The sequence below is a fragment of the Meleagris gallopavo genome, chromosome 2 (assembly GCF_905368555.1).
Source record: "Meleagris gallopavo chromosome 2, MGAL_WU_HG_1.1, whole genome shotgun sequence".
Classification (NCBI taxonomy): Eukaryota; Metazoa; Chordata; class Aves; order Galliformes; family Phasianidae; genus Meleagris; species Meleagris gallopavo.
This window is the reverse complement of record NC_139405.1, coordinates 40,669,027-40,693,360: the sequence shown is the minus strand read 5'-3', so window position 1 is coordinate 40,693,360 and position 24,334 is coordinate 40,669,027. Positions and strand designations below refer to the sequence as shown.

General features: G+C 36.1%; 1 protein-coding gene across 2 annotated transcripts in view; it reads right to left on the bottom strand.

Annotated features, from left to right (window-relative positions):
* Positions 1-9,487: 9,487 nt before the first annotated feature.
* The window catches only part of THBS2 (thrombospondin 2), a 33,591-nt gene continuing 18,744 nt past the window's right edge, over positions 9,488-24,334 (bottom strand). For both annotated transcript variants that reach the window (XM_085219812.1, XM_003204057.5), the window contains exons 15-22: positions 22,579-22,738; positions 21,037-21,155; positions 19,589-19,823; positions 16,217-16,444; positions 15,501-15,772; positions 14,564-14,661; positions 12,416-12,555; positions 9,488-11,713 (exon numbers count right to left, since the gene is read on the bottom strand). In XM_085219812.1, the coding sequence (XP_085075938.1) occupies positions 11,706-11,713; positions 12,416-12,555; positions 14,564-14,661; positions 15,501-15,772; positions 16,217-16,444; positions 19,589-19,823; positions 21,037-21,155; positions 22,579-22,738 (1,260 nt within the window). In that variant the 3' untranslated portion in view covers positions 9,488-11,705. The remainder of the gene's footprint in view (positions 11,714-12,415; positions 12,556-14,563; positions 14,662-15,500; positions 15,773-16,216; positions 16,445-19,588; positions 19,824-21,036; positions 21,156-22,578; positions 22,739-24,334) is intronic.

Sequence of the window (24,334 nt, the reverse complement as noted above, 5' to 3'; positions counted from 1 at the left end):
ATGAACTGCTATTGTTTGTTTAATGACAACTGTTGGTTGCAATGAGGACCTCCAAAAAACAGTATGGGTCTGGAAAGGAAGGATGTTGCTGTTGCTGCAAAGTACCGAGTATCAGCATCTCTTTGATCTGGCTGCAGCGGTTTCTGAGAGCTTTCAGCACTTTGTAGGCAGTGATCATCACCTCATGGTTAAGCCAGTAGACAATTAAGGCTTTCAAATATTCCTACACAGAAGTGATGAAGAGTTACAAACACAAGGTTCTGATTCTCACTACTCCTATGATGTGTGACTGCTGAAATATTTATTTCCATCTTATTTGTTCATGCATACTCCACTGTTGGTATGCGTGCACAGTATGGGGTTAAAATCTAAACATTTTGGCCAGTAGTATCCATGGGAGACATTCCTGCTTCCTTTCACTTTCACCTGCTCTGATGCTAGGACTGTAAAGGGAAATTCAGGTGTAATAGTAGTTTCTTCTCAACATTTTATCAGTGCCATCATTTGTCATATAGTCAGTATATGCAGTAGTGTCAGCTCAGCAATGTTGATTAGGTAACTGTTTCCTTGTATATCTTTAAACAGTTTTATTCTGAAGTTAAACTGTGAGTTCTTGTGCTAAACGGTCCCACAATGGATTGAAAATGGATTACTGGATTGAAACGATGCCCATCTTTTAAGACAGCATTATTACTTCCTTAAAGAAAGTATTTATTTAGAAGACCTCAGAGACTAGAACAACTATCTTAAGATGCTATTTTCCATTTATTTTTCCTAGACTCTATTCGGTACTATTTTAAACATCATTTGAAAATTCAGAAATAAAGTTCTTCTGAGTTCTGGATTCCCAGGCTTCAGCCCCAGTACTCATCCTTCAGTAAGCTCTGGTCATCGTTTTTATCCTGAAAGAATTGTTGCTCTTGAAGAGTGTGTTTTTACAACAGCAGTAACTACACATGCAATTTAGATTAATCATCTCTTCTGGCAATTTTTGTTAAAAAGATCTAATTTTTTAATTCACTCTTGTAGCAAAAGAACTCTGTAAACAGAAGCGTGGACTTCAGAAGTAAGAGAGACCCAGTTGGCATCTGTAGCCATGTCCTAATTGTTCCCATGGAGACTAGAATAACTTCTATTATTGTTTAGAGAGCCCAGTGGCTTTGTTTAGTTCTGTAATACAGAGGGTGTCAAAACTGTGCACGCTTCCATCATTAACTAAACTCCATCCTAGTCCAAAATGGAATTTACAGCACTGAGTAAATGGAAAGGATGTAGAAAGAGTTAGACCAGGTGTAATCTATATCTCAGATGGGTAAATCCCATTTCTGCTCCCCCCCTTCACTCCCTGCATATATTTACCAGAGTATCATCTGTCCCATACATCTGGAAACGCAGGACTTCTTACAGCCACAGCTGCAAGTGTGACATCGTGATGTACAGACCAAATGGTCAATGCTTTATGAGTAGTATTCCTTTGGAAAATATGATTTAACCATTGTCCTCAGCTCCACATTAACAATATCAAATCATTTCTGTTTCCATCTTTAAGATGGAAGATCTTTAACGGGCCTTGATATTTCTTAGGTAAGAACATAGATCAATTGCCTTGTTTTGTTCTGATAGGATGAAGAAAACAGAAAAAAGAAAAATCCTTCAAAATAAAAAGTAAACAACTGAAAAATGCCACCTCTGTAAGCTCATTTTAAGGAGCATTCTAACTTTTGTATTTTATTAATACATCTAATTCTTTAGACTGCCTTGCACAACTGAAGCAGAAATTTGGCTCTCTGCTTTTATAATCTATTTTAGAACAAATATACTGCAAAATAGAAAATCAAGCAGCTGGCTTCTGATGCACACTGCACTGCAACCCCCAGGGTAGGTTCAGATACTGATGATCTCTACAGACCAAACCCTACAGTTCTGCAAGTGCTGATTGTAACTGAGCAGAGTATTTTCTCCTGTTGCCCACCTCTTTTGTGTGGTTTGACAGTCCCTATAAAATTCTGTACAATTTTATTGCTGTTGTACTCCCCCTATTCATTCCTCTAGGCCACATCTGGTATGTAACATGTCTCTGTCTGTGAGATTTCTGCTGGCTTTCCAATAGCTTCATCAAAGTGATATTGGCATTGGCTGTTTAAAGAAGTGGAGGCCCCTTTGGAACACAAATCACCATAATATTTTTCCATCTGCCACTGAGCTGTAAGTTTGGCAATTATATTTTTTTCTATGACTGTTTTGAATCAACATGTTTTTATTAACAAGAATTGTGTGTTTTTCTTTGTGTGTGGATTCTTTTTCTCCATTTTGATTTGCATGCAAACACCTGTGAGTAGGAGCACTTGCCTTGAAACTATCTATATATGGTCTTTTGTATATGCAAGTGTATCTGAAATAGGTAGTTGGTCACAAATACTTTTTATCTGACCCAGAGTGAGAAAAGTCAATATCCTTGACTAAGTAATCAGAGAAAGCCTACATTAATAGACTTTATTAATAAAGTTCTCCATGGCTTCATGACTCACAGTTGAGCAACAAACTGAGGCACATCCCCACCTCTACAATATCCCATCAGAAACATCTAATCTCTCCTTTCTCCCACCTGATACCTCCACACCTGTGGGGCTCCCAGCTGCTCCAGGGAAGCTGACAAGGCGGCAGTACATGGAGCAGCTGGGCCAGGGGCACACATGGCCACCAGCCCATTGGTAGCGGCTGAGTGCTGCCAGCTGCTCCAGAGCTGCCTGCTGAGACAGAAGAGAAGGTAAACAAATAAGCCTTAGATAGATTAGCTGGCAAATACTTCTGTTGTTTCTTATTAGATGAGTTTTTTTTTTTTTAAATCCCTTTGGCTTAATGCACTTCAGAAAGATAATGTCTAGTTTAAGGAAAATTTAGACAACCTTAAGAGCCCCCTTCAATGGCTGCCATTTGGGGTTGTGAAATCCAGCAAATAGTTGTACAGATTCCTCTGGTTTGCTTTTTTTGTTCTACTCCAGTTTCCTTCTCAGTGTGTGCTTTTCTGTGATGCTGGAAGACTCTGTCTCACCTCGCTTGCAGCTCAGAGCTGTGAGAGGTAAAAATGGGAGGATTTTCTACCCTCCCTATAGGTGATACCTGGAAGAAATTGAACAACTTTTCACATAATATGGACATCAGAGCACAGAGCATAAACAAGTCAAAGCCCCAGCTGATGAGAAACAAAATTATGGGTATAGGAGGAAATTAAAATGTTTTGACATTGTTTCCTATTGAATAAATTACTCTTTCCACAGCTTCGGTTTTGTTTTACATTCCTAATGCAAAACACTTGCAGTATAACAAGTATCAGGTTTTTTGCTAAAAGAATGTATATCCCTCAAAATTATGAACATGTGCATGAAAAATTGGTAGTCCTAATAAGGCAAGCTGACTACATTAGCTCATCTCACATGGACACGTCTATACAGAGTAATAATTGAGCAATAGAAGAGGAAGAGATATCCCAGATACTTGCCATTTCTTATTCTACTTATTAATCACTTTGCAGTGAAAGGTTTATAGTTTCTTACAAAATAATCTTTCTTCTTGAAAAACACCAGTTCTGTCTTACACATCACAGCTCAAAGGTTTCCTAAGCTGCATTTCACTGCTAAAACTTACACAGAATGTTGCAGGAAAGGGCACAAAAAAGTATACTGATTAAATCCTTTCCATTGCCTCTGGAAGTGTTAATATTTTAAAATTAATATTGAAACTCGGGTCAAAACTAGGCAGAAAAGCAAACCATGTTTATAAGAAATCTGTATGTGTAAATGGAACATTAATTTCTTTTGAAGGTAAAAAAATTTATGTAGTAGTTTTACAAGCAATCCTTTAGTTTTGAAAATAAAGTTCTGCAAAAACCACGTTGTCTCAACTCTGTTTTGGGAATCGGGCAGAACGAAAATAGATGGTATGAAGTAAAAGCTGATAGCTGTGCTGGCATGGGAGTAGGCTGCAATTTATCAGTGCTATTGGTAAATCACAATATCTCATGCTTTATTGGGAGAAACAATACAGAGAAGAAAAAATGCACATAGTACATCGAGGTAAAATGTTCATCATATTTGAAAAATAGTCGCCACCACCACACTGTGAACATGTTCTGAATAGGAATAAAGAGGTAGAAACAACAAAAAAAATGGACATGGAAATAGAAGAAAACAGACAAACAAAAATCCAAACAAAAAGTTTGAAAGTTAAAAACTTTTTCCAAAGAAGACCTTTAAAACAGTGTACAAAAAGTGGAAATTTTCTACCTATTTTAAGTGTAATGTAGTAAATATTTTCCCTCTTTTGAAAATATTCAGAAATATTTTTTCAACTCCAATAATATGTCAAATATGTGAGTCCTTCATAAAATAACCATTAGTTTTGAAATATTTTTCTGTACTCAAAACTGGAGGTATGTTTAAAAGTCTGGACCTTTCAGTGGTCAAATCTAAAGAGTTAGTGAAAGTGCTCTTTTCAGTGGCCTCTCCAGTGTGAGGCCCTTTGAATAAACAGATTTCTCAGATGAAAATAAGGGAACTCAGAAGCATTCAAATAAGGTCAGCTTTTTGATTGTCTGTCATCGATTCGCTTAAAGGGAATTCATTCACTGTTACAAGAAATCCTGAATTGGAAATAAGAGGAGCAGAAGTCCTAATGTTGCTGTCATGACTTGTGCCTGATTATTTTGAACTTGATGTCTTTGTGATACAGACACTGATGTAGAACTCAGAAGCCCTCTGCTCAATTTCTTTTCAGCTACAGGTTCTTACCTTCTCTCCTCACAAAGAGGGCTTATACTAAGCATGAAGAACCAAGTCTCTGCAGTGATGGAAGAAGTTCCTACTCAGGTAGATTACCTTCCTACTATAACCATAAATGACTTAATTTCTTTCCATTTAATGATCAATACTGATTTGAGATCTATTTCAAGCTGTGGACAACACACTTCCATGGAAACATCATGTAAGATGATCAGAGTGATGAATGTATTGTTTAACTCTATCAATATTGTTGAATAAACCAACTATAAGGACTTCTGTTGAAAACAAAGATATAGCTTCTAAGGAAAGACTTGGTAATATATAAGTAATAGTCCCCTCAGTCTCCTCAAATAAGTGGAAACTTTTTATTGAAATATTAATTAAAAAAATATTAATGCATAGTCACCTTTCCCTTTATTACTATCTTTTTTCTGCACTTCATTGAAACCACGATTTTTCCTTTTATTTTTATGTGGTCTCAGCCACTTTGCTGCCTCTGGATGTCCTATTTCTTTGAAAATTATGCAAATCTTAATTAACTTAAACAATTAACGAAGTTCTGCTTTCTTCTCAGCTTCTTGTCTCCTTTACAAGCATAAGAACTTCTGTCTTAAATGGGTAAGTGGTTTTGTCTCAAAGAGAAATTGCCAGTCTCTTTGCAACTGAATTGCAGTTGAGAAAACATGATTTGCTGCACAACAGTGGGGTCAACTCTAGACATTGTCTTCACTTCTTCAGTATCAAAGTTGAACTGTTGAGTATAGTTAAAGCCTCTGAATTAGCTCCACAGTCATCTGGGTGGTCCTTTATTTCTGACTGCAAACTCCCGGAGCAGACAGCGCAGCTGAGTCTTCAGTACTCAGGAAAGATTAATTTATTTGGGGTCCATGCTTCACCTCCCAGTATATAAGACTTACCAGTAAGGAATGTCTTCACAATTGGTTTCCACTGCTCCTGAATGTCGTTCTTCTGAATACTGTGATAGTTCTCTATAACTTGAATCACTGTTTATCATAGGTTGATCCTGTTCTAATTTTTTTCTGTTGGTTGTTGTTGCTACTTTCAAGTGAGTAGCAGCAGAAATTCCAGAAAGAGAACTGGAATGAATGATTAGAGGACATTATCTGAGGAAATTCTACCTGGAATAAAACTGATAATTCTGTATTTCATTTTTTTTCACATACATAAAAGGATGTTGGTCAAAATATCCAGTGAAGCAGTTGACAGTGCTTGTGGCTTTCCACCTTCTCCCTTTGTGTAAACATTATATAAGGAAAGGAAATCAGTTGACAAATGAAATGTCAAGTCTGTATCTCCTAAAAGTTACTGAATGACTATGTAATCTTGATGTCTAAAACCCATTTCCAAGTTACAAGTTACCTTACTACAGATGTTGCTGAGATTTTAAGTGTGATTTGCAATGCATGCCTCCAGCATCTAGAGGCTGGTGCATTCTGCGGTGCTGAAAGGAGTCCAGAAATGCTCAGCAGATGTCTGAAAAGGAATTCACTTCCTTCTAAAAGAAGAGCACTAAACATGTTCCTGTCTAGCTCTACAAATATCAGGGTATTGATCAACAGTCATTGACAGGATAAAAGACTGTAAAACATCCAGTGTCCAACTCACTTGCCAGATTCCAACAATGGCCAATAGCAGGTGGGGAGGAAAAACACTAAAAATAAGACAAGCATAGAATGAAAATTACTTTTTGCAAAACGTATATATTATATATGTGTATGTACATGTTATAATGAGACTCCACAAAGATGGACAGAGAGACATGGAAAAAAGTGACATGAAGAGAACTACAACACTGGAGCTTATGGCAGCAAGCAGTGGACATTCTTCTACTTTTGATGTATTCCATGATCCCATTACCAAGGTAAATACACAGAGAAAAAGAGCAGAGTAAAATATCATAGGTTTTTTGGTTGTTTTTTTTTTTTTTTTTGACACAAAGTTTTATGATGAAATGTATGCATTTCTCTCCTTCCCAAAGCTTGTGAGAAACAGACTGAAAAAAAAACAACAACAAAAAAAACAACAGTAACATCTGAAATTAGTAAAAGGAAAATTATACTGTATATCATGTATAATCAACTTCAGGAACTCAAAAGTAGATTTTACTAAAGTCAAGAAGTGGGATTAAAAAAAAAAAATTATATGAATAGTAAGAACATTTGCAGTTATATTGCTGTAATATAAGCCATAGAGGCAAGAAGGCATAAAACACCTCATATTACCTGCCTGGGGGTAAGAACATTGTTTTCCCTCTAGGCATATGGATGTATAATTTTTTAATGATAAGAATTTTACACTCTCCTTTGGCACATTTGTGACTGGCAGCTTTCAAGAAGTAGGGTAATGGATTAGATGGACCTTTGGCTTAATCAGTCCCAGGTTTCTTTTGCTTCAAAGTCCCCCTTCCTGATCTACAAGGGTGGTCTTCTCCACACTGGGAACAAGACTGTGCCAAATTATTACATATTATTTTTTAAATCACTTTAGAGAGCAGATGTTCCCATATGAGTATTAGAGCTCTTCCTCTATGGAGGTTTGCAGCACAAGCAGAACCCTGAATCTCATCCAGATAACATTCACGTCGGTAGGAAAACATCCATATCCCAAGCTGAGGATTTGGCTCGTTGACTCTGATAGTCTACTCTGCTTCTGACTCCACTGCACATCTAGCAAGTAGTAGACACAGATGTAAGCATTCATTATGCTAATATTTCAGCTGCCTGACATGAGAAATAACAGGTACAGTGGTTAGGTGTACTTTTTCCTTCCTTTCTGGGAAAAGTCAATGTAAACATATTATTGAGATTGACAAATTCTGAAGTGAGCTTATCATTATTTTTCAGAATTCAGAGTTTTATCCAAAGCTTATCTGAAAAACACTTGTTTTAAAAATGGGCAAGAGTTTCTCTCAGGAGTTTCAGGATTTCAGTGTTTCCTACTCTTTTATCTGACTCAGAAACAGTAAAATACATAAAACTTACCAGAAAGATCTTAAAAAGGGAGGAAATTTGATCACTGATTGTTAGGAGATGGGAGCCTGAAGCTCACAGAAATGAAAAGAAAAAAAATATATCTGTATAGTGTCATACAAGTCAGTAGCAGAATTGGCGCCCATGTCACAGAATCACAGAATGGCCAGGGTTGGAAGGGATCTCAAGGATCATGAATCTCCAGCCCCCCTGCCACATGCAGGGCCACCAACCTCCCCAATTAATACTAGGCCAGGCTGACCAAGGCCCCATCCAATCTGGCCTTGAACACCTCCAGGGATGGGGCATCCACCACCTCTCTGGGCAGCCTATTCCAGCACCTCACCACTCTCTCTGTAAACAATTTCCCCCCTGACATCCAAAGGATTCCAGGTCCCACACCATCTCCCCTTAATAAAAAAATCAGCTTCTCTCCAGGGATTTCAGACCTTTCTTTCATAACCCTATGTCTCAGTAAACAAGAATTGCAGAGGCTGCCAAAATTTAAAATTCGTTTTTCCAAAATTATCCAAATATTCATGAACATTTTCAAAAATCTGTATGGAGATCTAAGTAGAGAGTTCAGGTGGTGTTACTGCTTTTTTTGGTCCTCTATTCGCTGCTTCTTTCTCAGAGACACTGTTAGTAGTGCAGTGTTGCTATGGTTTCAGTTGTTTATTGGTTTTATTTCCCTGGGTCTGATTTTGGTTTGGTTGCCATGAAGAGTTTTTTTCCTCTTCATTCTTTTCAAGTCATTATAAAGAATTCATTCCCAAAACTAGCAACAACCTTGTTCTCATAGATGCCTGTAAGAGACTCTTGAGAACATAGGTAACAAAGATCTTGATCACTATATTCCCGAACAATGCCAATCACTTTAATCTTTGCAACATAAACAGGAAAGAGCCACTCTCAACAGGCCTGGATATTTGTATTAGCTTAAAGGCTTCATCACAAGATGGTACTGGAGAGTATACAGTTTTTTTGTGTAATGGTCTGAATACTCCAGCTCTGGAAGCACAAGCAAAGGAAAGCAAACAGTGACACACTATTGGTCAGGTTGAGGAAAATTAATAACTAGTATTATTTGTAAGAGGAGATGACTACAGTTCACACCTAAAAACTGGCATTTTGGCATGCTGGACATTCTGACTTTTCCTAATCCAATTCAAATACCCCTCCCTGGGTGGGGTTCATAGTGATGGTGAAGACCTCTCATGCTAAGAATTTCTTGTATCTTACTCTGAATTATCACTAAGCACTCATTCCTGGAAGTCTCCAGCAGGAAGGCAATCCTTGCTCATGCAAACATATCCCAGTGACTTAAATGGGACATGCAGCAGAAGCAGTTGCAGACCAGGATCACATATTTGTTGAAATGCATCAGCCAAGATCCAAAACCAAAAATGTGTATACAAATGTAACAAACAAACAAACAAATAAATAAGTAGGACCAAAATTTCTCACTCACAATAAGTAAAACTTGAGATAGTTTGCCAGACAAAGTATTATGTGGAACTGTCTCTTGTCAATGAGAGAAGGAAACCTGTCATTTATAATCTGAGAAGACAATTGTCAAGCTGTAGCCAAGCAGCAGATTTATTGGTCAGTTTAAAATGAGCTGGTTTATAGCAAGGCAAGAAGTTATCTAACAAAGGGCCTTGTGGAATGGAATATTCCTTTAAAGAAACATTTAAACTATAAAAAAGGTAAAGAGAATTTTTTTTTTTATAAAACCTTTTTACAGTTTATTTCCTATCATTAATTTCTTAAAAAATATATAGATAGATAGATATAGATGAGGATCTGACTAAATGAATCAGGACGTTAAATGATAAATTTCCGTCCATGTAAACAAATAAATAATTATTTACAATCTTCGGCAAAACAAAATGAAATTTCATTAATCTCTTTCTCTCTCACTCCCCCCCCACACACACACACACTTGCAAAGAAAAAAATGAAAAAGAAATAAAAGAAAAACATCATAAATAATTTACATAGAATAGGAAACATGATACAATCCAAATATTAACATCTTCATCCCTATACTGATGTCTCTCTTCAACAAAACAAAAAACCCTACACAGCCATTACAATCATTACATTTAATGAAGTCACCCTCCCTTCTGCTTGGGACTCAGGGATACAATTTGAAACACCAAAAAAAAGCTGAAACACACTTCAAAACCTCATGAAGAGGATTTGGAAAAAAACAACAACAACAAACAAAAACAAAACCAGCCAACCAAAGTAGATTTGATAATATGACCACTATAAAATGTGCAACAAAGTCAGCAACTGTGGATTTCTTTCTAATTGAACATAGTAATAAAATCTATTTCAAGGGAGAAAAAGTTGATTCGGTATTTAGCTCATTGTACCCAATAAGAAGGCAGAGGTAACATCTTATTCCATTAGTAAATTCATCAATGAATAAAATTACACCAGCAAGTGTTCTTTTTGTGAATAAAGCTCATACAACTTAAAACAAAATGTTAAACATGTTTATACTATTGTATATCTGAGTAACTGTTGTATCTGTTTAGAATAAACACTGGTAGCCCTTCAGCATTATTTTAAGAAGTTCTATATACAGCAGACAGGTAACAATGTAAGATAATAAACTTAAGGTAACAGGATATATATTAAGGTTCCATTTATAAATTCCTCATTATTATTCATTTAACTTTAAAGAATACTTGAATATAACCCACGAAACTATACTTAGGTGTATATCATGCTTCGACCATATCTACATGTTGTGATACACTTTTAGAAACAGCTTTAGAATATCATTATTCATAAATGTATTACTGATGCATCATATGACATGCTTTAAAATAAATTATCAGAGAAGGTAGCTCAGTGTGATAATCATAATAAATATTAACAAAATACTTATAAGTGGAACCTTAATCTCTTATACTACCAAATTAAGTAACAGATGGAAAAGGTGTTGCCACCTTTTCAAAATCCCAGATCTGGATACTGGATGTCAAAGTGCTTTTTGTAACAGTGGTGGGAAAGTTGTTTGGGCTTGTTTCACTCCACATGGCCATGTGATTATTATTATTATTATTTTTAACTATTATGAAAGAACACAAGACATAATGGAAATGAAAAAACTGGAAATCATTTCATAAAAGTCAGGCAATGGTGACAGCTTTGGACTCTTAAATGAATCACTCTTCCCTTTCACATGGGAGTTTCCAGTTCAGTTCTCTTTGGCCTGAATGTACTCTCCGATACTAGGCAATGCTTTCGGTTGGCAATTTGACGTTTCTAACAACTATAATTTTAATGGGAGTTATTAAGAGCATCCTCATCAACTAAAGGACATCTCAGATCAAGAAATCTTCATAATTAACCTTCACTTTATACTCCAAAAGCTTTTTCATTGTTAATACAGACACTATTGGCGTGGTCATCTGTTACTTTACTACCCAGTATTAGTGAAGTCCAGCCCCAAACAAAAGAAGAAAGCATCAACCATACACCTATAAAGTTATTCAAACACTGCTTTTCCTCATTTAAAGAGGATGACTGATAATCATCATCTCCCCTTTTTCTTTTCCATATATATATCCATATACACATTTTCATATCTTACTCCCTTAGATAATACAAGCAAACATGTTCTGCTAAGTTGTCACTCTAGAAAAGCGTTCTGAAGTATCAATTTGCTTTTGCTTCTGTGCTGGGTCAGACGCTCACATTTAGATTTAATTAGTCCTGGCTGTGAGAAGGCACTTGGGTGGAGGGATGGCTGAGGCATTCCTGGCAGCAGGGAGCATTCCTGGTCACTAGAGCATGTGGACAGAGGACGAGGAAGGAGGTACACAAAAATAAAAAAAAATGGGAATACCAGGATGTACTGAGGTGTCTAGGTTGCATAGCATTTACAGTACTTTGCTGGTAATGCAGCAACCATTGCTCAAGCATCTGAAAGAAACAGAGAAAAAGGTATTAATTGTTGTTGTATTACTGGTTTAGAATTCAGTCAGAAAGGAGGAGAGACGCATCATGGTACAGTATAAGGATGCAGCACAAAGTTTCCCATTTTGCATTATCCTACAAACATAAGATTTACATAAAAATAGGTACTCATCTACATACGTAGATAGAGATGCACTTGTTTGTGTACATGCATCTACCTATCTATGTGAATTAAAAAAAAAAAAAAAAAAAATCACATAAGAAAGCCTGGGAAAGCATTTTTCATATTTCAAAACATTTTTGAACTGGCAAGATACAGAGGCATGCTCATTAATGTCTACTCTCTCTTCCAGGCCTCTTGCAAAGAGGGGTGATCCAGAAGCAGCACTCTGCCCGCAGGACACACTGAAATAGCCTACAAAGGAAAGTGGATATGCAAAGAAAATTCTAAGCGCATATCCCACTCAGAGATTTCTCTTATTTTTTTCCAGGTGGGCAATATTAAACATCTGGGTTTTATTATTCAAATTGAGATTACTACAGAGGCAAAGGGCATCCATGGTATTTCAACAAACTAAGGTTCATGACAGGCTATAAGATTACAGATTGTTTTCAGTTAAAGGAGGATATTCTTCATTTCCATATTATGTGCTTGTTCCATAGGATATCAACAGCATCAGCATTTTCCAGACATTTTCTATAACTAACCTCTGCATTCATATTTGAGGTCAGAGAAATAGACCATTTCTTGAGAGAAGACAAAAAGACCTAATCGTCCACCAGCAAAGGTTGTATCATAGATTGGTCCAGAATCCACCATGACTTGCTTCCCTTCATACACTAGAACTCTGTAAAAAAAGGTAATAAATTTAACTAAGAAAATGGAGTGTACATTGCTAAAAGATGGAAATAGCTTCCAAGAATTAAATCAGAATTAATTTTAGCTAGTCACCAGATAACTGCTTCACTGTAAGGATCACTTCTCATCTCTATCTCATGACCACATGGCTGGCAGCCACAATACATTAATCAGAAGTATTGGAGCTGTTCTGTAAGTAATTTTATACACACCATCTGCAAGAGATTTCCCAGTTCATACTAGGAGACATGAGTATGTCATGTATTCATTGATAAGCCTCTATCCCTGTGAACTCAGAGGTTAAAACAAAGTTGTCTTTACAGCTATGTGAATGACTGATTTATTTATCTCTTGGTGCAAAGGCCAAAGTCCCAATATGGAAGAACCATCCCTTTAGAGTCAAAGAAACATTAACTGGAGCCATGCTTAATTTTTATTTCAGACATCTTAAGCCCTTAATGAAAGCTGGAAGGATTTGGACAGAAACAGCTGAATTCATGAACTGTAAAAGGAGGATTTATTTTTTTCTTGAGCGTCTCAGACACCCACCCAGGAGCTAAAAGAACTCTTCATTATCTTTTTCTACCATATAGGTTGTAGTTCCTCAATCTTAGATTCTCCACTTCTCACCTTGAGACAGTCAAGGTTGTTAGGTTTTCAGTATCTTAAAATAGCCAAACGTGAAGTGAGCTTATGGTCTATTGATTACAGCAGAGCCAGAAATACTACACAGATCTAAATATGTTAATATTAAATTGCTATGTCTGTACAAACAATATAGTTCCATAATGAGGTGGGATAAAGAAGGTTGTTGTATTGCTAATGAGTGGTAAAGCTCAACAATAACTTGAGCCAGACATACACATCTACAAGGTGCCTAACCCTTACATATAACCAGTTTTGGTTGCATGGGAAAACTGTTGAGTTGCATGGGTATAAAAGGTGGTAAGCACCTAGAATAAATGCCTTTTGTTCTGCACCCGCAAACGAGTCTGGACCTCATTTGCCTCTTCAGCAAGAGAACCCGGGGAAGCCCTGCAGCAGAATGATACCACTGAACCACTTTTATATATTTCCTATTAAAAAATGCCCTAAATAATGAAGGAATCTAATGCTCCAGATCACAGAATTTGTCATGCTAGACTAATCTAGTGGGATACCATTTGAAATATGTTTTCTCTGACTCTAAGTAGATTCTACAAAAAAAGGACACAGGCAACAGCAACATGAATGGAAAAAAAAATATATCAAATTTCTTTTTTTTTTTTTTTTACCTGTATCAGTATATATGCTACAGCATGAAGATTTAGATGAAGAAACATTTTTCCTGAAAACTGGATAAAATACACTAACTAAATTTGTCTACATTTCAATATCCCTACTCATATTAAACACAAAGTAACAAGATCAAGAGATCTGACTACCTCAATGAAAAACACACTTTATAGTTACAGTACTTAGTTCAAGATAAAATTGACACACAATGTTCATTCCTTGAATGTTCATAATATCAAATATTAGTAAACTAATATGCCATAGCTCCTTGTTATGTGCATTGCAGATGTGCTTATGGCTACTTCTGCACTACTGGAGACAGGATGCTGAAATAGACAGAAGGTTGGCCTACTTCCCTGTGGCAATTCTGATGTTTCTAATTAATTTCATTCTTTCAAATTCCAGAAGCTGGGAAGGAATCTTATATTCTAACCTTGCTTTGAGTTTTTCTTAGGAAGTTTTCATTCTTTTGCAAGAGAGCCATTGAGAGAGATTTTTATTTTTTATTTTTTTTTTTAATTTAAGAATATTTAGCTGCTGTAAATACATACTAATTGAACATATCTGAAAGGGAAAATAAGTTAACAAAATGGTCCCCTAAATATTGAAACAAACTGTCATGCAAGCATCAGAACTAGCACAGAACTTGAAAAAACAGCTGTTACATCAGAGACTAAAGTTATGCTATTAAAAAAATATAGAGGCACAGAAATATTTCTTACTTTATTAGTCCTGTTTTAGGCCTATGAATCAAATGCCACCTGTATGCAGTATAATCTTTCCAGCCAATGTTCTTAGGATCGTGCCATAAAGTGCGCACCTACAGTAGGAACACAAATGCTGTATTAGAAACACTGTGCTTCAGCAACTACGCACCCACTACAGTGACAATATACAGCCACAGATTATTTGCTGCAGAGCACGAAACCAAAAACAATGTTTAACATCTGAAGGTATGACCAGCAAGAGTAATGAAAATTCACTTCTGTAACTATGTAGTCTTGTCAATGTTTGCATATAGACATCCACACTGTAAGATCTGATGTTGCTTTTCCTATCCGAATGACTCCTCTGATTAAAAGGGGCCACAACTTCGCAGTTACTGCCTTTGGATTATTCCTTGAAAACTTTCACACTTGGCCAAGGCCTCATTCCTCCAAGAACTCCAAACTGTGAAATTTCTATTTATGTGCAAAGCTCCATTAGCTTCATTTCCAAAAGGCATAAGATTCTTCTGAGGCTAGGCCCTCCTTGGAACAGCAGTAATTTTTCTCTCGTTTTTTTTTTGTTTTGTTTTGTTTTTTTGTTTTTTTGTTTTTTTTTGTTCTCACTGGTTGCTGAAGCATAAACCCAACTTAATTTAAACAAGCTGGAATGCTGAAGGATCAAGTGCCAATACCAAGGTCACAAAGGATTTGTGGAGAACTGAGATCTTTTACTCACTTTAGGATCACACCACACCCTCCCTTTTACACATGTAATTTTTTCCATTCATAATTTTTATATGTGTAATGTTCTCTTTGTAACAAGGCAAATGCTATTACGTGTGAACTGAAAAAAAAAATCTGTTTTTTTTTGTTTTGTTTTGGTTTTTTTGCAACAACTGAGGTGTTAAATGATTCATCATGCACCACAGTGCTGAAGTTTTAAATCTCTCACCTGTCCGGGGGTGTTTCCTGTATGCCAAAGAGCATTTCTCAAGTGTTCACCAGTACCAGTTGTTGAATTCACTACCTTGAGCGACACACCAGAATAGCCATAAGCCCTGGTGGGTTTGTCCTCCCAGTACGTCTGAGTGACCTGCTTCCACATTAGAACATAAAACCGACTGCTGGACTGGTAGCCAAAAACAAAGCCAGCATAGTCATCATCACGGTCTGTGTTAACATAGAATGTGCCACTGAAGTCAACAGAGCTGAACTCATCGTAACCTGGGAGAAGACACAAGACAAGAACCATTGAGTTTCAACGCTGGGTCTGGTCATCAACTCAGGAGTCCTAGCTTTGATTCTGACTTTTGCTTTTTCTGTTTCTAGTCTCTAAGAAAGGAGGTAATTTCTCTTGCTTATCTACCCTATGGAGACTTCTAGAGAAAAATAAGTAATTTACAAGAAGTGTTAAAGGCAGCAGGTACTAAGCTTATGTCAAGTTCTTCAACTGGATATTACATCTATGTTACAGTCAGTGACAAGCTGAATGGTCAACAAAAGCAAACAGCACTGAGCTGTTTTTAATTTGGATGTACAAACCTCAAGTTTCAGTCCCAACCTTGGAACACTAAAACATATGATCATTATTATGATTTTTTTTTTCTTCTTGATCAATAGATCACTGCTTTCTTCTCCAAAGATGCTGGCTTACAATCTGATACTCACCTACAGCTATTCCAGGATCAGAGTTGGCAGTCTGTACCAGTTCCTTGCCTTGGTGGCGAATAACCCAGTTGGGATCAATCTGAGCTGTTCCCTTGGGGTCCAGAGGGACCATCTGGAACTTTCTGAAATCAGTTTCACTGATGGCATTATTTTCAGGACATACATCAAAAATATCCGGAACATTGTCATTGTCAAAGTCATCTTTGCAAATATCACCTCTGCCATCCCCTGTAAGTAAAAGCAATAAGTAAATGCAATTGTTAGCAATTTAACCACACTACTTAACTGCCCTGGTACTAATGGAAGAAATTTATGATGCATATCAGTGTATCATTTTCTCATTCTTCAAAGAATGCTTTACGTAGAGCTTCATTCTCTAGAAGTTCATTTCAAATGAACATTTGATAATGATATTTTGGTAATGACTGGAATAAGTTATCAGCCTGGATCCAGGCCAAAATTCCTCCAAATAAACACATCCTATCAGTGTTTTATGACAGTGATCAGTCTGGACGCTAGTCTATACACAGTGCTTCAGAATCAGCAATGGGGAACTTGGAAGTTTCTTATGCTGATATAATTCACTAATACTTGTATTATATTTTCAGAATGATTCAGTCCCAGATCATGCCCCATCTCTGGAGGCATTCAAGGACAGGTTGGATGGGGGCCAAGGCAGCCTAATCTGATGGGTGATGTCCTTGCCCATGGTAGGGAGGTTGCATAGGTTTTAAATCCCTTCCAACCCAAGCCATTCTGATTTTATGATTTGATGCAAGACCGCATTTTAATATTGTTTGAATTCACTTTTGCTGCACATGCTAAAACATTTGTCCTCCTGCAAATTACTGAATCCCTATATAGTATTGAAGACTTTTTAAGACTTTTTAAATCGTCTAAAGATTTGCACAGCAACAATCCACCCAGTGCATTTACAGTAATCTATGTAAACATGCTTGGTTACTCTTTCACTTCGGAGTAGAACAATCTGTTTTAGATAAAAGATAGCACTTCAGGAAAATGCAAGAAAACAAGGAATTACTATGTACAGCAAGACTAGCCTTGGAGAAATAGAGATATTAAATTGTCATATGAAATAGAAGAAGCTTTTTAGACAATCTATAAATGCACCCATGTAACTCAGCTACAGTTACTACACTCAATACTAAAATAAATAAATACCTTCTTCCTTAAATTACACATACTATTGGTAGAAAAATCAGTAGATGCATTTTGCCAGAAATAGCAAGTGATGAAGGAAGGCATAAAAAAAAAAATTCTCAGTGACAAAGCCACTGTCAACAAATGACAAACATATTACTTAAATAAAACAAGCACTTAAAGAATGACTTATCTAGGAAAGTACAAAAACAAATTCAAAAATATCTGACTCTTACAGGAGAAAAAACTGGATTTATACTGGATACTATTCTAAGCTGGAACTGCCAGCTAATTTATTTCTATCTTCACAAGTCTGTGCATCTGCTTTTTGAAAGGTATTTGTCACTCCTTTAAGAAATTGGGAATTAACACAATGGAAAATAGCAATGATCCAACCAATTCATTGTGGAGATATTAATAGATGCTACACAGTCAAATGAGAAGCTGCATTACTATGCCTAATGAGCACAGCATTTTTCAAGTACAAAGCTTTCAAAAAAAAAAAAAAAAAAAAAAAAGTAGAACAAGAGTTAGGCTACAGCCAAAAAGGGTAGTTAGGCAAAGCTAGAAGTTTAATAATTCAAAGATTTTCAGTAGTTCAGCTACATTGTAAAATAGTCCCATTTTTCACTCTGGCAATTGGCCCTGGAGAACACAGAATCCTGACCAGCTGTGTGTCCCTGCACCTGTTTATCTTAGCACTTAAAGAGAAAAAAAGTGAATTTCCAATTGTATTCCCCTTGCCAGTATCAAAGAGGTAATTCTTGAGTCATAGGATTACTTAATTATTCGCTGAATGTCCTGCTGACAGCAATTTGGTACTGAGCTGTTGATGACAACATTCACTATGTCAAGAAAAGTTAGAAAGCATTTGTTTACCCAGCCACATCCAACAGTTCTCTCAGAGGCCTCATCTTTAAATGATGTAGTTCAAATAATCAAGAGCGTGGGAGCATATTTTGGCTTTATTTATCATTTTTCCAATATTTCTCTTGGGATTACCACTGATGACAGTGCCACTGGCTAAACTGTTTAAAATTTACTCTTTTTGTAAATACTTATGCAAAACATAATGCGCACTCACTCAAAAGACCCAGGTGACAGCTAAAACAAATTACACAAATTTGGAGGTACCCTTATTTTGGAATATTTCTATAATTAAGAGGCTTTTCCAGAAATTAGCAAGCACAAAGATGTTTCTGTTACCTGATTTGACTACAGGGTAAAGTGCTACTACTGGTACCAAACAAACTGGTTGTTTCAGAGAACAGCAGTTGTCTTACCAGAGAATCACTCAGGGCACAGGATTTTGTCTTTGTAAATGTACATAGAACCGTACTGTGTTGGTACCAAATTCTGTTTCATTTTCACCAACATAAGTACAAGTGACTCCAGTAAATTGTGTAATTCAGAACAGAAATTGCTCAAGTATTTATTTAAAGGCCAATTATTGGAGACCTATAACATTCAAGGTTCTCAAAGGATCAGATGTTTCATAAATGACATTTGTGACTGTAAAATGTCACTATTTCATTACTGAAATATCACCAAACACCAAAGGAGGATTGTTGGAAAGTGCCGAGCAACATTTTAAGGCAAGACCTGGAGAAGGGAAGAATTATGTATCTATTTCTTACATAGTGACACATGTATTACCAAAAACATTTTTAAAGCTACTTACCTATAAACTGACTTTGAGAAAAGCACCTAAGAAATACTTACTAGAAAAATAACTTAAAATCAATATTAATTTTTCACTTAAGCTGCAGTAATAGACAGCTTTTGAGAAAAAAACAACAACAAAACAAAACAGCATTAGGCTCTATTTTTTATATTAATTTTCAGAAAACAGCTTGTTTTGAAAACAAAGGATATCATTCTTTCATTTCAGTTTTAATTTCAAATGTCTTAAATTTCCGGGTTTTCCTCTTATATCTCATTTCGAGACTAAAATAAATATGAAAACGCTCAAAAAAATTCTGACAGGTATTTACCTATAAATACACAAGTGTGTTTAAGACCCTTTCAAAGAGAGGTTGTCTATTGCTCTAGCTCTGGGCCAAATTAGCTAAAGCAGTTCCATTCAAGTCTCAACTGAACTGCAGTAAGACAGTTTGATCTCAAGAGACTTAATTTTCATCAAAAATTACTACCCCAAAAACAGAACTGGATACTTAGGACTAAATTAAATTGATGTAACATTGTTTTTACCATCAGAGTCCTCCTGCTCAGGGTTATATCTGAGGCGACAATTGTCCCTGTCATCCGGAATCCCATCATTGTCATCATCAGGATCACAGGCATCCCCTTTACCATCTTTATCATGGTCAGCCTGGTTAGCATTGGGGATGTAAGGGCAGTTATCTTGGTTGTTCTGGTGGCCATCTTCATCAATGTCCTCATTGTTGTCACACTGGTCACCAACAAGGTCATTATCTGCATCAGTCTACCAAAAGAAGTAAGCAAGTTTGTGACTTTTATTAAGCACATAGAATACCAATACCAGTAGCCTGGTACTTAATTTTTCAAAATTTCTCTTCAAGCCTTCTCTGCAGACAAATGATATTGTGATGATAACCATGCTTAAAGTAGAAATGTTATTTTGAAAGAGTATAGCTACTTATGCTACTGTCAAAGCATCAGACCTGGTCTCTAATCTATTTCCAGGGCAGGTCTTTGGCCATGACTGTCATTGTTTTCATTCTAGAGATCATGTGGGAGTTGCAGTCCAGGCAGGGCATTTATCTGTCTGCTTCTGAAACATTTGATGCTACTTTCCTGCATGTGGACCAACAAATCTGAGCATACCAAATATAGCCCTGAAGCCGTTCTGACTTGTCATGGAGGAATGTGCACGATAGTATGCAGGTCAAAAAGCTAAATATTCCCTCATGTCAATTTGTTATTCCAAGATAATTCAGTTCTGTGTAATCTGTGCATCTCACACATAATCCAGATTGATACATTTGTTTTTTTTTTAAGTTTGAAAGATTGCAGTTGACCTCAGTTACATTATAAATCCTACAATCAAGCAAATTCCATTATCTCTGCATTGTTCTAAATTCCAGAACATTAGCTTTTTTTTTTTTTTTTAAAAAAAAAAAAGGAATAAATTGAAGTAGTGGAAACTATTAAAGAAATAGTTTACTTCCCTTGCTCTTACCTTTCACCCTTCTGAACTGTTCTGTATCCTTAGACAAACAGCTGGGGTTTCTGCCAATTTCCTTTCCTGGCCCTTTTGTTTTGGGCAGAGAATCCACAGGAATAAGAACCATTTTATATCACTCTATTTTCAAATTTCCGAATTTCCAAATCTATAGCCACGCACTAATGACTTAAAATTGTACCATACAAGAGCCCTGTGGTTTATAGGTGTGAGTAAAACAAGGCGTGTTTTATCCCAGAGCCCCTCCAGCCCCAATAGCTTTGTCTTGGATTTCTATATCTGAAAGTGCATCTTTAAACACTTTAAATTGATGTTTACTGTGGTAAGAGCAGACGTGAAGATATTGGGTGCATGTATGCAGCACACTTCCTTCAGTCTATCTGTACTATGGAATAGCAAGAGAAATAGCTTCAGCTATTTCCTCAGATATTTTTCTTCTTTTCTTTGTCCTTATTCTGATCTTATCATTAATTAAGCAATACCTAACATTTACCTGGTCTGGATTATGCATTAGCGGACAGTTATCACACTGATCACCAACTCCATCACCATCTGTATCACTCTGGTCTGTATTATAAACGTAAGGACAATTATCTCTTTCATTAAAGATGTCTGTGGGGAAAAAAAAAAAGAAAAGAATAAAGAAAACAAAATGGTATGACATCCAGCACAAATAAGCCATAGACTCTACAGTCACCAGTAAAAAATATGCTCTTACAGAATTCATAGACTCTCTCATTCTACAATGTAATTCCTGCATCATGAAATGGTGAAGAGACTAATATTAAAAAGCAAAGATAGCATCAATATAACTTTTCTTTTTATGGCATTTTTCCAGCATATTTCGCTAAAGGAAGGGCTAAAACTTATGACTCTCGCCCTTTCTCATAGATCCTACATTCGTTGAAAAAATAGCTGAAGAGGTGGGGTACTTTTTAATTAATTTGATTTGTATTTCCTTTGCGAACACTATAAGGAATGGCAAAGAATGCATAGTTATATCATGGTGGAATGTCTGAATAGTTTTGTACAGAAACAACTGCACTAACATTCAGCTGCCTCAGCACTAAATTATTTTGTTTTACCAGAACACATGCATCATTTATTGTACTGCACGCCAAATTTTCAATAGAAAATGTTCCCTCAGGAGACCGAATTAGGACAAAATCAAGATATGTAGGCCTATCTGTCCAGAAAGGACACAATGACATTCTCTTACACTAATATTCCCTGGATATTTTTGTAGTCTTTAAGCCAATAGCATACAATTGCATTCTTTTTACCAAACAGATATGCAGAAGTCCCATGAGCAGTACTACTAAGAACCTGATGATATGAAGGATGAAAGGAGTCATAACATTTAGAAGATCAGTTCAGCCAAGCAGCCAAACGTTTTTATGTTTGCTGAAGGAAATCCAAAACCATATTTCTTCAACTTATAATATATGTGGTATTTTTTAATTTATGAAAATCCATAAGGATACTGATTTTAAAAGAATATTTAAATGATTTTCCTGTCCTTATTCTGATGGAATCTGGTTCACATAGGCATGTACTTGTACATGAATTAAACACCTTTAATAAAATTACAAGTAAAAAAGAAATGCATATTTGGATTCCTATGGGTTTTGCAATGTTTCCATAAAGAAAAGCAGATTAATTTTCTACAGATATTGTCTTAACTGGGTGGATATTCAAGTTTTTTCTCCCTCCCTAAAATGTCAAAAGGAGAAAAGTCAACAAAACTGTTGTTATATTAGACCCAGATTACTTTGGATTACAGATGAAGAAAAGATTTTCTTTTTAAGATTATGTTGACAAAAGACTTGCTGTGATTTCTTCTTCAATAGTATCCACTGTATTCACTTAGGGACATTATACTAACATATGGCAAAGGAACCTTAGTTTTCTCTGGCATTTTTGAGCAGTTAAACTTGATTTTATTTCACATAGTAAAGCAGGCAGCTTGACTCAATGACCACAAATCAAAATGTGCTCATAGCACATAACTTAATTCTCAAAACCGAAAACATACCATCTCCATCAATATCCACAGCACATGAGTCACCCTCCCCATTATTATCCGTGTCAATCTGTGCAGGGTTGTGCACATAAGGGCAATTATCACAGCGGTCACCAACTTCATCTTTGTCGTAATCAAACTGACGAGGATTGAACAGAAGAGGGCAATTGTCCTAGTGAGAAGAAATAAAACATTTAAGAACATAAATCACAATTTGAATTGAGGTCACATGAGCATTTGGTGGTAAATCTTTCTATTCATCTTTGACAGATGAATGAAGACACAAATACGTGATTTTTCCATTGGACAAACTGTAACTAAGCTGAAAATCATAGTGCCAATGGGATGGTTTCTAGACAGCCAGGCTTACTGTGTGTTTTGTGTTTTTGTACAAGGCATGCTAAATGCATACTGTATCTCACTAGAAGAGAAACACACATTTTAAATTGGATCTGTACTCTGTAATTTTAATGAAAATATCTCACTGGTACATGCAATTTTTTCAAAAGCAGTATGTGCTGAAGAATCAGTCCAACAGCAGCAGCATTTTTCTTTGGAAAAACAAGAATTAATACTCTGACTTTTTTGGAGCAACCTAGTATCAGTATTCTCAGTTTTAAATCAAATGTTTTTATCTTTAATTTTAAACAAGAATTGATTTTTGTGGGTATATTGCATATGATAATAAAGCATAAAAGACGCTAAAAAGCAAAATTTAAATGAAATACTCTTTGATCCAAAATATTTTTCCTTAGAGCTACTCCTTTTAGTGGAACTTTTAAAATTACATCTCAGTTCAACCCCTAAGCTGAAAGTCTTGCAGAATAGGATTTCTTATGCTTCACTTCAAACTAGACATGGTCGTCTGCACAGCCATGAGGAAGTACTCTGCGTAAAAGTAAAGGATCACCAAACCAAATCAAAGCAGTGGAATTGAGAAGATCAGAATTGTGGAATCTGAAGGGAGTAATTTGAAAATATCTTTAAACTACTTTTCCTCTGTGAAAGCAAAAAACAACATTCTGTACCAGAAAACTATTTTTTAGATCAACATTTCAGATTCCTCAGACACATATTTTATACGTTGAAGGAGATGATAGAGGGAAAATAAAAATTTTATACTGCGCATAAAACTGAACAAGTAGTTACAGTCTAGCTCAGAGCATCTAGGCTTCTTGTGAAGGTAACCAAGAACAACTGTAAATTTTTAATATCAGTTCATGCATCCTAACCTAAACATATTCAGAAAAAGCACAATGAAAGATACTTCTGCCCATTCGCTTAACGTAAAGGAGTAAGAGGTTAGACTAACCACCTATCTTTCAGGTAACACAGCTATCCAATTTTCAATCTTGTGGGCATACTTAAAAGATGAAAGCATGAACCAGGCTTATTACTTTCCCCTTGTCACTTCTCTTTGATGCTCCCTATGTTTATAGTTACATTACTTATTATAACTTGTTTCCACCATATATCAGATATAATGTCTATCAGCTTTTAAAATACAATGGAGGTATCATTCCTCATCACAAAATAAAGAGCTTAATGAAGTTGTTTTCATGCACACAACTGAACTCAGAGCCAATACAGAGAACTCAACTCAGCCTCAGGTTCCCTAGGCTGTTTTGCTCTTCCCAGTGTTACATCTCATTTGATACAATAACTTTACTCTGCAGTAGACATCATTCAAAGAAAGTAGTGCAGAGTAACTTGTTTATTGTTCAGAGCTTCAACTAAGTCATCACTTGTAAATAGAAACAGATGTTTA